The 16,324-nt window shown below is 36.3% G+C and overlaps 1 protein-coding gene across 3 annotated transcripts in view; it reads left to right on the top strand.

The window, feature by feature from the left end:
• Positions 1-16,324, top strand: part of FOCAD (focadhesin) — a 275,956-nt gene that overhangs the window by 233,056 nt on the left and 26,576 nt on the right. For all 3 annotated transcript variants that reach the window (XM_057720105.1, XM_057720103.1, XM_057720104.1), the window contains 2 exons: positions 1,028-1,130; positions 3,034-3,114. In XM_057720105.1, the coding sequence (XP_057576088.1) occupies positions 1,028-1,130; positions 3,034-3,114 (184 nt within the window). The remainder of the gene's footprint in view (positions 1-1,027; positions 1,131-3,033; positions 3,115-16,324) is intronic.

Here is a 16,324-nt window from a genome sequence, read left to right as displayed (position 1 = left end):
GAATGGTCAAGAGGCACTTAGTTCAGATGTCACTGGAAAAACTATTTGGGTAAATTATTGTCAGCGTTATCCTTGGCTAAAGAATAAACATGTCCATCTGCTGAGAAATGACTTTATATTTTCAGATTTTTATTTTTAAAAAATCATGATGTTCATTGAATAAACTTAAAAGTACAGAATGAAAGAAGCTGAAAAAATATCACTGATGTTCCTCCCAACCAAAGCAGCTGCTACTAATATTTGGTCATATTTCTTTTTAAGCATTCTTATCTTCTCTGCACAGTTGTATTCTTACCATATGTAGAACTTTGTATCCTAGGCTATTCACTTAGCATGCTTGTTTTCATTCTTGCAAAATATAGCTGGTTATAGTACTCACCACATAAAGAAGCTGTAGTAATTCATTTTTTAAAAGCAAACATAAAAAATAAAATAAAATAAATTAAAGAAAAAAAGCAAACATAAATTTATGAACAGAAGAAACTCTCTTTTGCATGTATGAATATGAATATTATCCCAAAAAATTCTACTGAAACTTAAGTTGCTGTAACTTGGGGAAAAATCCATAAATGAAAACTATTATTTTAAAAATCTTATTATGAATGATAAAACAGTAATAGAGTATTATTTAAAGAAGAGAACAAAATAGTATCTCCTTCTACTTTTGAAGGTATTTCAGTTTTAAGCAACTATCACCTCTTTTTACTTTTTGGATTTTCTTTTCCCATTTTTTGAAAATTCCTTTAGATGAGTCTGACTCAGTGAAACCTGAGACAACCACTAGTACATTCTATCATGACTGATAGATTCATTCATTCATTCATTCATTCATTCAGCAATGCTTGTTGGTCACCTCTGTGTCCCATGTTTAGTATACCAGACAGATGATAGTGCATCTTGTCATAGCACTTCTCATTATCAGCTGAGCCACCATCTCATAAAAGATTAGTGACCTTCTGTGAGTGGCCTTTTATTGAATAGAATTTGGATCTTGCCCCATCGTTGAACTGTTACATTTCATTCATAGGTCATCAGTGTGTCTGGGATGATTGGTCTTCAGTCAAATGCAATCTGGCTTCTAGGACATCTTCATCTGTCTACTCTGTCCTCAAATCAAAGTAGAACCTCAGGTAAGACTGGAGTCATAGGACACTGGAGCTGGAAGGGGGGATTGACATGGGGCTATGTGCTTTGTTAAGAGAGTTAGTTTTTACAGCCACCCTCAGTGGTGGATATTACTGTCGCTCTTTTACATCAGAGAAAATGGGCTGTGGAGAGGTCTCCTGACTTGCCCAGGGTCACATAGCAGTAAATGGTAAACATGCGGTTTGAACTCAGATCTCTCGGCTGACAAAGCCCACGCTCTTTTCACTCTTATCCTCTGCCTTTCTTAGAAATCAGTTTAAACATTGAGTCTAACCACATATTTTACAAATGAAGAACCTTAGGCTCAGAAAGATTATATGAGTTAGGTACAAGCTTAGTGAGAAATCCAGAAACTAGGAATGAGATCCTTGAAGATTGGAACAGAGTTCTTTTTATTTTACTAAATGTAATCATAGTTTGTATAATATTCATATTTCATTAAAAGATACTTCACATATGGCTGGAGTTCTTCTGGCCTCTGCTTTTGAGAAAATAATTGGGTAAATACTTTTAAAGATATGCATCTCTTTGGCTTTGGAATTAAAATCCTCTGCCTTAATGTAACAAGGCTTTTTCTATTTCCAGCTTTTTAATAAAGCAATAAAAATATTTGCAATTCCCACATGCTTAATTTATGTATGTACTTGAAGATTTTCTGGGGAAGGCATCACTGTAACGCACTGGGACCTATAGCTGCTCCTTGTTCTTTATAGAATTTTGACCACTGGCTCTCTTGGACTCATGCCATGGAGATTTAGGTATCAAAGATTCCTCATTAAAACCTAGTTTCACATATCCCCTGACAGGTAGTCTACAGACAGCATTACCATGAACGTGGGCTGCTGTAATTACTGTTTCCCTCACTTTCAGTCACTCCTTAGCTATAGAAATAGGACATGGTTCCACAGCATTCCCAATATAATGAGCTTGAGACAACTAGAAGCTGTCATATTACGATTGGAAAAAGAAAAAAAAAAAACATAGTCATATTGGAAACCCTTGGAATTGCTAGTTTTGAAGGGCAGTGCTCTCACAACGTCCTGGTAAAATAGCATGTTTATGTCAAGCTTTTGCTTTTTTTACATAGGCTTTTAATTATTATACTATGGTGGGCATGGTCTGGCCCACATATACTGAAGGCAGGTTGTAGTGAATCATCTTATACCCAGGTTCTTTGGAGCAAAATGATTGTGTGTCTGGAGAAGTGCAACTACTTGTTTCTGATAGAATTTTCCAGTTAAGCCATCTATCCCAGTAAAAACCATCTCATGAAGCAATTACGGGGAGCTGGGAGAAAAAGAATCTAGGAAACTCCCAGGACTCAACTAGCATAAATGTGACTGCTTCACTGTTCCAGGTCAGCAGGCGCAGCTGGTTATTTGCACGTGTTGGTCACATAGAGGTCCCTGCCTTATGAAGTAAGAGATTGGCTGATGTTAATGCTGGTTGATCTATTTCCATAGTTCATATATCTGACGCAGGATGCCCTGAAATAGCCCAGAGAATGGTGGTCTCAACCTAGAAGCCAAGTAGACTCCTTGCTGACACAGAGGAGGTCACTGAATTGCAGCTCATTGATGTACCAAAGCGGAAAAGGTTTTTGTTTTTTTTTTAACCACTTCAGTACAGTTTTCATCCTCTATGGTTTTTCAGCCTCCTCTAGATTTACCACCATTTCAGATTTGCTTGCATAGCCTAAGTGATTGCTTCAAGGCCAGTCACTTAATCTAATAGAATTAGTTGCAACCACAGAGTATTGTTCCGAGATTAATGGCATAAACATCTCTGCTTTGTCTCCAGGTTGATATGGCAGCATGAGATCATTATCTTTCCGTCATTAGTCCCACCAGGTTCACTGGTTAATTTGATCATTTTCTGTCTCCACAGTTCCTACTGACTATAGCTATTTGCCTGAAAGCAGTTTTATTAGAGCAGCCATTGGCTTCTTCATTACAGGAGGAAAAAAAGGCAAGTGAGCACATTTCTTGGACTTTATCATTCTTTCTACATGTTAAGTTTGTGTGCCCCAAGCTTGCTTCTGTAGAATTAAACAATACAAATCTAAAGGGGTGAGTAATTTCTTCTGCCAGATCATCTTTGCAGTAGAGATAACTAGGAGGACCCAGCTACAGTAAGTGGTACATAAACATACACAGTGTGTATCCTCTTGGAGTTACCATAGCTGATCTTGGGGGACATATGAATATCTTAATCTTCCTTTTGGCCATTTCAAAAGTGTAAGCGCACATTACTTTTCTTGTCAATTTCAAGTGCGTGTTACCTAAAAAGAGAAAACACACATGGGTGCGGTTTGTATTCCAGCACCAGACTTGGAGATACATATTCTCCCTGAACCTTGTGTAACCGATCACTGTATGTTGTTGGAATCACCGGCTCTAGTTCTTAATTTTAGCTTGTGTTCCTTTTCTCTGTAGCACTTGTCCCTTTGTGATTCTTTGTTGCTGCCACACACAACCTAAAGACAGAGATTGAGTGCCTTTGGTTTTTAACTGGAGCCAAAATAATGCCACATAAGTTATTAAATAAATGCTCTTTAATGATACACACCTACCATGTCATGCTATGAGGAAAAAAATGTATCTGAACTGAGCGTGTCACGGCTCGGGAACCAGTTTTATGTAATAAATATTCTTTCATTGATGTTTACTAGTTTCATTCTTCGTTGGGCTGGTTATGTCAGTCTGGGCAAAACCAGTGCCTGTGTTGCAACAAGACCATCCCAGTTTCAGGGAAAAAAAGTTTTTAAACCAATTAAAATGAAGACATCTGGAGGAAGCAAGTTTGATTAATGAAGGTCACAGAAGAATAAAATCTTACCATTGGAAGGGACATTAAACATTATGTCTGTTGTCTAAGTTTCCACTGGGTACAGCAATCCCTGGAGCGTCCAGATTGTAAACCACTTTCATAGGTTGGGCATGAATTCCCTTAGTTTCTGCAGTTCTAGAAATTGTGCTCTTATTGTAGGGTTGTGAGTTAGCATAATTTGCTTTTACGTATCCTCAGTAAAAATTGGTATATGGTTATGTCATTGTTGAATAAGATATGTTTATATATGAACATGTCATATTTTATACATAATATGGAGTTAATTTTTTATATTGCCATAGATTGTCTTTCTAAAGTAGATATCATAACAGAGATGTCTCCATTAGTAGGAAATTGAATTCTTACTAAAGGAGCATCTAAAATTTCCATGGCTAGAATAATTCTAGAAACATATATTTTAACTCTATTTTTTGGTTAGTTTGTTCACTGATACAAAAGTTTTAAATGATGATAATGTGAGATATTTCCATGAGAAGTAAAATTCTTAAGACCAAATGAAAGACATACTCTTTTTTTTCTAGTGACTAAATGTCATTTTGGCTCCCTAGATTCACATTTCTTAGCAGAAATGAATTTTCTCTGAATCTTGTGGAAAATTCTCAGTTAAATGTAACATTTTTATGATTACACAGTCATGGTACAACAGGAAATATTCTGTTCTAAAACTGAAAAAATCAGGTGAAATTGACATCAGAAACGTTATGTAAAATCTTACTATGAAGGCTATTTTAAGACAAATAAACGAAGTATTTAAAGAATGCCATATTACCAATCAGATTTTTGGCATTTTCAGGTTGTGGGAGAGGGCTGCCTTCTTGTCAGGTTTACTGACTAGATTCAGAGGAAAATCTATTCAGCCTTACACATTACTAATGATGACCCCAGAGGAGTGGGGGCCGTGGGAGGCTGACCTCCGCCTCGGAAGCCCATTTACAAAAACAAAACCAGACCCTGCTCTATGGGTCTAAATGGGATGGCCAAATGCGGAGGTGTGCATGCAAACGAGCGTTTTCTTCTTCAATATGCCCAGCTCATTTGAATTTTAATAACTCCCTTCTGAAGCAGCTTTTGAGTTTAAATGTCTGGATGTCACTCATCAGAGCCCAGTGGGGCTGCTGATAGGAAGGATGACAACTTTGGTGAGCCCTTTTGAGGAAGAAATGGCTTCAGAGAATAAAAATCATGCTTGGCATGGGCAGAAGAGAGAAACTTTAGGGATAGCATGGCTTCGTTACCATCTAATAACTCACGAGGGGAAGGAAAATGTGATGAGTTATCCGTGATTCACACATATGCCACGTTGAGATTGTATGTCATGATCTCGATTTTAGCCAATCAGATTTGAGATAGTGAATATATTAACCCACTTTTTCATGTTTAGGGCTTTTCTCATGTTAGACACTGACTATAATACTCATACAGTAGAACATACCAGATGTTCATAGCATCCATTCCTTCACGCAGGCCTACATTTTAAAACCATGCCAAATAGATAAAATCCCTTCCAGTTTTAAAAGACTTCAGTTAATAGTTTTGAATATAACTGGTTTTTTGCTATACCCTATAACATTTTCTTTTCTTCCCTAATAGCCCCACCTTCTAGCAGATGTAATATTCCTTAACCTTTGTCATCATCATAATCTATTCCTGTGGACAGTTCTTGGCTGGCTTAAAATTTGCTTATAGTCTAATTCCTCCTATCATGGAATTATTTTTAATCTTAAGGGCCTCTAAATTTTGACTCTTATATTTGCTTCTTTTCCATTCATTTATTCTTTTTCCTGATCTTTGTTTTTTCTCAGCCTCATAGCATATTCAGATTTCACGAAGATTTTACCTACTTTTTAAATAAAACACTTAAAATGTATTAAAAGTACTTAATAAAAGTAATCATTCATTTTTGGTGATATTAGATATTTCTTCCTAGTAATTTAGGATTATTTTTCTTACCATTCTCTTGCCGGGGAATGTGACTTTCTAAGCTTTATTTTTTCTATTAGGCTTTAAAGTTTGCAATAAGAAGTATTAATTTGAGGAAAGTACATTTAAATCCTTGTAAGAAGGTCAGTATGAATGGCATTTCCTTCTTGATACGAATTCATTGATCAGTGATTTGAGTGTATAAGTGTTGGACTTGTACATACACTGTAGATAGTTAAATTCTCAATTGATCATTTTTTGATTACTAGCATGAGATATAATTGTCGATGAGTCTTAGCCAAGAGAATAGAATTAGTGAACTCTGCATATAGAAAAAATGATATGAGAAAGCTGTCCTATTTTTCTGATGAAATTATGGAGTTGGTTATCAAAAGTATATTGTTTTTAAGTATTTTAGTTTAGTAATAGTTTGTCTATACAATTCTTTTTTTTTAACTTTTAATTTTTTTAATTTTTACAATAAACTTTGGTATCCCAGTCTCCCAATTCGTTTCCCCCCCAACCTCTACAATTCTTTTTTAAAAGTTAGAAATGAATACTTGTATATAACGCTAAGTTCAAAAATGGTATGAAGAAGGAAAAGAATCCCCTGTAATCTCACCACCTAGAGATAGCCTCAATAGATATTCAAGTGTATGTCCTCTAGATGTGTGTGTGTTATGTTATATTGAATCATAAAATGTATATTGTTTTATTGTCATTTTAAAAAATTTAACAAGTTTCTGTGTAAATGGACATAATTGCCACACATCTCCTGCAAAAGGAGGGTTAGGGAAGTATGAAAAGAATCCGTGCATCACTTTCTAGACAGTTGTTAAGTGTATGTTTGGTGAGTATTTAATTTCTATTTTTTTGTTGTAAACATCATAAAAATATTTGAAAGGAAAAAATCACCAATTATCCCATACTTTCTAACAGCTGTTATCATTTAAAAGCTTACTTTTTAATTTGTACCTTTTATTCATACACAATGTTTATATATTTCCCAGTATACATGTACATTCTGTTTTTTAACTTATAAACATTTCTCTGTTTTCCATGGATCTCCATAATTATCATTTTTAAATGACTGTAGAGTATTCTACCAAGTTGATGAATCATAATTAACCCATTTCCCTATTGGTCATTTAAACTTTTTCCATTATAGAGAATATCCTTATGCATATAGCTTTTCTTAGGATAAATTCCCAGCAATTTATTAGTGGCCAAGAGTCTGAGGATTTGATGACCACATGGATGGCATGGCCTCATTGCTCTTCAAAAGGATTGCAGCAGACTTCCGTACCTCAGCCCTGTAAAAATATATAGTATAGCAGCATATCACAGAGGTTAAAACCATGGGAGCCAGACTGACTGGGTTCATATCCCAGTTACACAGCTTGCCGGCAGTGTCACTTCAGGCAAGCTCCTTAAGTCTGTAAGCCTCAATTGCTTCCTTAAAGTGGAGAAAATAATTGAATCTTCTTTCTAGAGTTTTTGTAAGGATTATGAGTTTATGAGTCACTTTATGTAACAGTGCTTAGAAAACAAATAAAAAATAAACCCTTTCTAGTTATCATATTACAAAGCAAACCATCATATAAACAAATGACTACAATAAAAGCCAGGAAGATATAAAATGATACCTTAAGAGTACTTTAATTTACATTCATTGCCAGAAGGAATGAACATTTTGGTATGTATTTACTATTTGAGATGTGGTTTCTTTTTTTTTTTTTAATTAAATGCTAGATGTTCTTAAAATTTTTTTTTTTACTTTTTATTTTAAAATAATTTAAAACTTTCAAAAAAGTGAAAAGAGCCAGAGGAACTCCTATATTCCTTTCACTTAGAAGCCCTACTCAAGTTTCCCTGATAGTCCAAATGATGGCTTAAACAGAACAAGAATTTAATCCAAAATGTCACACTTGTCATCTCTTCGGTCCCCTTCAATCTGGAACATTGCCTCAGTTTATCTTTCATGACTTTAACATGTTTTAAGATTAGAAGCCAGTTATTTTATAAAGCACTTTTCTGTTTAGGTTTGCCTGGTGTTTCTCACATGAGAGTCAGGTCAGTCACCTTTGGCAAGAATGTCACAGACGTGGAGCCCTGCTCTGCTCACTGCATCCCTTCAGTTGGTACCTGATGTCTGTCTTCCTCCACCAGTGACATTAACTTTGATCACTTGGATAAGCTAATCTCTTCTAGGTTTCTCCTCTGTAAAGTTTCTCCTTTTCCTTTATCATCAAGAAATATTTTATGTGGAGATATTTTGAGGCTTTATGAATATCACATTTTTATCCTACTTTCACCCATTAGATTTGGTATCCATTAATGTTTTCTTGGCTGAGTTAATTATTACTATGATGATTGCCAATAGGTGATTCTTAAAATTCCATTATCCCATTTACAATTTTTAGTAGGCATTCTCTTATAAGGAAAAGCTGCCTCCTCTCTCCCTCTTCCATCCTTCCTTCTTTCCTTGCTTCCTTCCTTTTTCTTTCTTCCTTTTCCTTTTCTTTTATCTTCTTTTTCTTTCTTTTCTTTTCTTTCTTTCTCTTTCTTTCTTTCTTTCTTTCTTTCTTTCTTTCTTTCTTTCTTTCTTTCTTTCTTTCTTTCTTTCTTTCCTTTTCTTTCTTTTTATTTTCTTTCTATCTTTCTTTCAATCTGGACTACTAAACTCCTATTATATTTAATTATTATTCAGTTATTGAATTATTATTATTTTGATCCTCCAATTGTTCCAGATTAGATCAGTAAGAGCCTCTTTGACTCTTGTGTCCTTTTGAGATAACCTCATCATTCTTTGAGTACCTCCTTTTCTTTGTGGCACACAAAGATGTTCTAGGTTCATCTTGTGTTATCCTCAGCCTTGTAATAGCCAGGTAACTTAAGTTTCTTCTAGTGGAGAATGATATTTAGAAGCCAAGATCTAGGTACAAATTACTTAATTGGTACTAGGGTAATCACTGCTCCTAGGCCCTTTCAGTGGACAGTTAGGAAATTCTCTCTCTCTTTCTCCTCTTTCTCCCTCCCTCTCTCTCTCTCTTTCTCTCTCACATAGTGTCTATATTTATTTTTATGTCTAGCTATATATATTGAAAACCATAAGTTCACATCAGTATCTGCAATTCAACATCACAGGCTTCCTTCTGCATTTCCCTCTTCTTATTTGTAACTTTCTTCTCTGACTGTAAGGAACCTGACCCCCATTATTCTCAATATATTCACCACAGTCCTGCTGAAGCTGCCTTTCTCACTCTCATGTCCTGATTTCCACCCTGCTTGGCAGCCTTCCTGGTGCTAAGAGGCTCAGGGATGTTTTTGTTTCTGAATACACCGGATGATATTGAAATACTTGGTCCTAAGACAAAACATCCTACCAACTCTTAGTATCTGACTGACATATCAGAATCATCAACTGTTTTCAACAAGTATCTTGACTATAGAGTAGTTTCTGGCAATGGGCTAAGCATCTGGTTTTTTTTCCTTCAAATGTTTTATTACTTGTCTATTTACTTGTTATCTACTTTATTTATTGGCCGTGTTGGATCCTTGTTGCTGTGCACAGGCTTTCGCTAGTTGTGGCGAGTGGGGGCTACTGTTCATTGCGATGCACAGACTTTTCCTTGAGGTGGTTTCTCTTGTTCTGGAGCACAGGCTCTAGGTGCGAGGGCTTCAGTAGTTGCGGCATGTGAGCTCAGTAGTTGTGGTGCACAGGCTTAGTTGCTCCACATGTGGGATCTTCCCAGACGGGATCAAACCTGTGTCTCCTGCATTCTTAACCACTGTGCCACCAGGGAAGTCCTGAGCGTCTGTTAATCCCCCCAAATATGCCATGCTATCATTATACCTACATGTGTTTTCTGAGGACTTTGTCTAGGAAAACTCTACTCATCCTTTCCATGTCGCTTTAAACATCCTTTCCTCAGTGGAGGCCAGGAGAGGATTCTGTGATGTTCCCAGATTAGTATAGATTTCTTATGTGATACTTTTTCATAGTACTTTACATATGTGTAATTATTTGCTTAATTATCTGTGATTCTTTGTTTAAAGTCTGTCTTTCCCATTAGACTGTAATTTCCTCAAGGGCAGGAAGAACATCTGTGTTTTATCCTAAATGCTTAGAGTACTTGGCACGTAATAATTTTCAAATATTTGTTGATCTACTGCTTTAATCATATATATATATATAAAAATATGTGTATGTATATGTGTATGCATATGTATGTGCATATATTATGTATATATTGCATCTAAACAATGCTAATAATGGAGAAGGTAAAGCTGTATCCACACCATACAAGCAACATGCTGGTGATGGGGAATAGACACACTAGCGGCTGTTAGCCTACTTGTTACCAGACTTTTCCAATAGGGGTTACACATGTGCACTGTGGCACTGAGATCTGATGCTCTGTGTAGCCAAAGTATGTGTGATAATAGGTCCTGTTGTAATGCATTATGTTCGGATATGCCCTTTATATCAAGGTTCTTTGAGGCTGTCAGCTGGATGAGAGATTTAAAGCAACTTTGTACCCGGATTTTAAAACATCTGGATCCTTTTAACAAGTATTGTTAGGCCTTCTCAATTCCAAATCCATTGTCTACAAAGCATTCCAGTATTTCTTTTTATCTAAGGCACTTGTGTAAAAGATAGAGCTCTGTAATAAGGGAGCTGATCATTCCCATAGCCTAGATTTGGATTCTTGTGTCCAATGCTAAAGATCCCTGGGGAGGGAACCATGTGACTCTGTTCTCCTGTTTTGGGACTCCCTCTCTCTCCATACCTCCCCCAAGATGCTTAGAACTACCAGGTATTTTCTCCATTCCTAACAGCTATAGTAATTTCTTTCATTCCAGTTAGTGTCAGAATTAGTTCCCTGCAAGTATAGTGGAAAATTTTGTGTGATTCTAGTTATCCATACTGATTCTCTGCTTTTTTTTAAAAAAGTGGAAGATGTATTGCATTATAACACTTACTTGATTTTCGCCCTGTCCTCCATTTTACAAGTTCTCCTTGTTTCTGACACTTGCTTGTATATTAGGTCAGTTCTAAAGAGTATAGAAGCAACATGTAAAATGTGTAGATAGTAAAGTGCGGTTACTGGTGAAAGTTCTGTTGTTCTGTCAAGGGAGAGCCCGTTGTCTAAGCAATAAAAGATCTAGAAAATGGTCCTATTTCACATTGGGTCCTGGTATTAGAGGACAGGTTGAATGTCTTTCCTGATTCTCTAGAAACTGCAAATTTTCTGTAGTGACTTCTATAGAAGGACCTGAAGTATAATTTTGTATAATTTTAAAAACACTTGATGTGAGAAAAAAAATTTAATAGACACCTGCTTACAAATTAAAGATTTCCGATATAGAACTGGATTTATGTCCTTAATAGGGGAGAAGACTAATTCTATGCCCAGATATTTACTGTACTATCTGCCAATTCATCAGGCTTATTTCTATGAATCGTGAGCCAAAAGGCCCCCCAAAAAGCAGCTTAAATTTTGTTGTTGTTGTTGTTTTGTGAAGTCAAAGACTCCAATTTGCAGCCAACTTTGTGTGTGGAGAGCTGCCGAATGTATATAACCAGTATAGAGTTATTTGAATACCCAATCAGTTAATTCCCATCACAGCATTTTTATTTTTATCACACCTGATTTTTCCTTGTCTGTTTATCTTCTCACTAGAATGTAAGCTCCATGAGCTTGGTGATCTTTTCTGCCCTGTTCAGCATCCTCTCCACTATCTGGTAGCTAATAGATACTCATTTGAATGAATGAATGTGTTTATGAATATATTTAGTTTTTTGGTGAGAAACTCTTCTCCTTGTAATAGCAATAGTTAACTCCCTAATAATATTTCCTGCACTCCTAGTACTACATTGCAAGGTGGAATAGAAATAAAGCTTCAGTTACTGGTAACACAGCATAGAAGAGGGGCAGGTATGTTGAGCTTTTAACATTTTCAAAAAGCAAAAAAGTGTTTGTTGGAAGGGAGAGAAACAGCACTGGAAGGCACACAACTGGTTTTATTGAGCCTTCCCAAGTTGGCAGAGGCAAAGGTAAGGAGGTAGGTTTATTGGTGACTACCTAAGAAAACATGCTGATTCTTGAGATAGCTATAGTTCTAAAACACTGGAGAAAGGCCTGGATTAGAAGTATGGGTTTACTAGTCATCAACACATAAGTAGTCTGTGAAACTATGTGTAAATGAGCTTAGGCAGGGATAGCAATTATGTTAGGGTGCTTTTTATTACAGAAAACAATGACTCGCTTCAAGTGACTCAATATTTACTGCAAGGATTCACAGCTTTCCCATAAATCTAAGGACAGAAATGTATTCTCAACCCTCAGAGTATCAGGAGCAGAAAGATACCAGGCATCAAGACTTCGTCTTGCTCTTTCTGTCTGTTTTCTCAGGGCTGCACTGTATTGATCTCTTTAATGGATTCTGCTTTTCTTGCCAAAGACTGCTTCATCCTTTTCTCTTCTTCTTGGGCTTGTGCATGCGTGTGCATGTGTATGTGTGTGTGTGTGTGGTAAAATACACATAACATAAAATTTACCATTTTAACCATTTTAAAGTGTATACTTCAGTAGCATTTAGTACATTCACAATGTTAGGCCACTATCACTACTATCTAGTTCCAGAACATTTTCATCACCCCAAAAGGAAACCTTGAGTTGATTTCTCAGCAGAAACTCTGCAAGCCGGAAGGGAATGGCACAATATATTTCAGGTGATGAAAGGGAAGAACCTACAACCAAGAATACTCTACTCAGCAAGGATCTCATTCAGATTTGGCGGAGAAATCAAAAGCTTTACAGACAAGCAAAAGCTAAGAGAATTCAGCACTACCAAACCAGCCCTACAGCAAATGCTAAAGGATCTTATCTAAGTGGGAAACACAAGACAAGAACCTACAAAAACAAACCCAAAACAATTAAGAAAATGGTAATAGGAACATACATATCAATAATTACCTTGAATGTAAGGGACTAAATGCTCCAACCAAAAGACACAGACTGGCTGAATGGATACAAAAACAAGATCTATATATATGCTATCTACCAGGGACCCATTTCAGACTTAGGGACACCTACAGATCTGAAAGTGAGGGGATGGAAAAAGATACTCCATGCAAATGGAATCAAAAGAAAGCTGGAGTACCAATACTCATATCAGATAAAATAGACTTTAAAGTAAAGACTATTACAAGAGACAAGGAAGGACACTACATAATGATCAAGGGATCAATCCAAGAAGAGGATATAACAATTATAAATATATATACACCCAATATAGGAACACCTCAATACATAAGGCAAATGCTAACAACTGTAAAAGAGGAAATCAACAGTAACACAATAATAGTGGGGGACTTTAACACCCCACTTACACCAATGGACACATCATCCACACAGAAAATTAATAAGGAAACACAAACTTTAAATGACACAATAGACCATCTAGATTTAATTGATATTTATAGGACATTCCATCCAAAAACAGCAGATTACACTTCTCAAGTGCCCATGGAATGTTCTCCAGGATAGATCACATGTTGGGTCACAAATCAAGCATTGGTAAATTCAGGAAAATTGAAATCATATCAAGCATCTTTTCCAACTACAACACTAAGAGATTAGAAATCAATTACAGGAAAAAACTGTAAAAATCACAAATGCATGGAGGCTAAACAATACGCTGCTAAATAACCAAGAGATCACTGAAGAAATTGAAGAGGAAATAAAAAAAATACCTAGAGACAAATGGCAATGAAAACACAACAATCCAAAACCTATGGGATGCAGCAAAGGTAGTTCTAAGAGGGAAGTTTATAGCAATACAATCCTTCCTCAAGAAACAAGAAAAATCCCAAATAAACAATCTAACCTTACACCTAAAGAAACCTGAGAAAGAACAAACAAAACCGAAAATTAGTAGAAAGAAATCATAAAGATCAGAGCAGAAAAAAATGAAATAGAAACAAAGAAAACAATAGCAAAGATCAATAAAACTAACAGCTGGTGCTTTGAGAAGATAAAATTGATAAACTTTTAGCCAGACTCATCAGGAAAAAGAGGGAGAGGACTCAAATCAATACAATTAGAAATGAAACAGAAGTTACAATGGACACTGCAAAAATGAAAAGCATCGTAAGAGATTACTACAAGCAACTATATGCCAATAAAATGGACAACCTCAAAGAAATGGACAAATTCTTAGAAAAGTATAACCTTCCAAGACTGAATCAAGAAGAAATAGAAAATATGAACAGACCAGTCACAGGTAATGAAATTGAAACTGTGAATAAAAATCTTCCAGGGCTTCCTAGGTGGCACAGTGGTTGAGAATCCACCTGCCAATGCAGGAGACACGGGTTCGAGCCCTGCTGCAGGAAGATCCCACATGCTGCAGAGCAACTAAGCCCATGTGCCACAACTACTGAGCCTGCATTTTAGAGCCTGTGAGCCACAATTATTGAGCCCATGTGCTGCAACTACTGAAGCCCACTCACCTAGAGCCTGTGCTCTGCAACAAGAGAAGCCATGGCAATGAGGAGCCCACACACCACAATGAAGAGTAGCCCCCACTCACCACAACTAAAAAGGAAGCCTGCGCACAGCAAAAGAGACCCAACACAGCCAATAAAATAAATAAATAAATAAATTTATAAAATAAATAAAAGCCTGGCCTTTAAAAAAAAAAATCTTCCAACAAACAAAAGTCCAGGACTAGATGGCTTCACAGGTCAATTCTGTCAAACATTTAGAGAAGAGCTAACACCCATCCTTCTCAAACTCTTCCAAAACATTGCAGAGGAAGGAACACTCCCAAACTCATTTTATGAGGCCACCATCACCCTGATACCAAAACCAGACAAAGATATTACAAGAAAAGAATATTACAGACCAATATCACTGATGAATCTAGATGCAAAAATCCTCAACAAAATACTAGCCACCAGAATCCAACAACACATTAAGAGGATCATACACCATGATCAAGTGGAATTTATCCCAGGGATGCGAGGATTCTTCAGTATATACAAATCAGTCAGTGTGATACACCATATTAACAAACTGAAGAATAAAAACCGTATGATCATCTCAATAGATGTAGAAAAAGCTTTTGACAAAATTAAACACCCATTTATGATAAAAACTCTCCAGAAAGTGGGCATAGAGGGAACCTACCTAAACATAATAAAGGCCATATATGACAAACCCACAGCAAACATCATTCTCAACGGTGAAAAACTGGAAGCATTCCCTCTAAGATCAGGAACAAGACAAGGATGTCCACTCTCTCCACTACTATTCAACATAGCTTTAGAAGTCCTAGCCACGGCAATCCGAGAAGAAAAAGAAATAAAAGGAATCCAAATTGTAAAAGAAGTTAAACTGTCACTCTTTGCAGATGACATAATACTATACGTAGAAAATCCTAAAAATTCCACCAGAAAACTACTTGAGCTAATCAATGAATTTGGTAAAGTTTCAGGATACAGAATTAACACACAGAAATCTCTTGCATTCCTATACTCTAACAATGAAAGATCAGAAAGAGAAATTAAGGAAACAATCCCATTCACCATTGCAACAAAAAGAATAAACTACCTAGGAATAAACCTAATGAAGGAGGTAAAAAAGCTGTACTCAGAAAACTATAAGACACTGATGAAAGAAATCAAAGATGACACAAACAGATGGAGAGATATACCATGTTCTTGGATTGGAAGAATCAACATTGTGAAAATGACTGTACTATCCAAAGCAATCTACAGACTCAATGCAATACCTACCAAATTACCAATGGCATTCTTTACAGAACTAGAACAAAAAGTCCTAAAATTTTGTATTGAGACACAAAAAACCCTGAATAGCCAAAGCAATCTCGAGGGGAAAAAATGGAGCTGGGGGAATCAGACTCCCTGACTTCAGACTATACTACTAAGCTACAATAATCAAGACAGTATGGTGCTGGCACAAAAGCAGAAATATAGATCAGTGGAACGGGATAGAAAAGGAAGCCTTGTACCCCTTGAGCAGTTGCTTCCATTCCCCATTTTCCCCAGCCCCTAACAGCCAATAATCTGCTTTCTGTCTCTGTGGATTTGCCTATTCTGCATATTTCATTTAAATGGAATCATACACTACATGGCCTTTTGTGACTGGCTTCTTTCACTTAGCATAATATTTTCAGGGTTCTTCCATGTTGTGGCAAGTATCAGTATTTCATTCCTTTCTTATGACTGAATAATATTCCAATGTATGGATATGCAATTTGTTTATCCATTCATTAGTTGTTGGACATTTGGGTTGTTTCTACCTCTCGGCCTTTGTGAGTGGTGCCGCTATGAAGATTTGTGTACAAGTTTTTGTTTGAATACCAGTTTTCTATT

Source organism: Hippopotamus amphibius, chromosome 2, assembly GCF_030028045.1.
Source record: "Hippopotamus amphibius kiboko isolate mHipAmp2 chromosome 2, mHipAmp2.hap2, whole genome shotgun sequence".
NCBI classification, from domain to species: Eukaryota; Metazoa; Chordata; class Mammalia; order Artiodactyla; family Hippopotamidae; genus Hippopotamus; species Hippopotamus amphibius.
The sequence above is the reverse complement of the archived record's forward strand: the minus strand, read 5'-3'. Positions and strand labels throughout refer to the sequence as shown.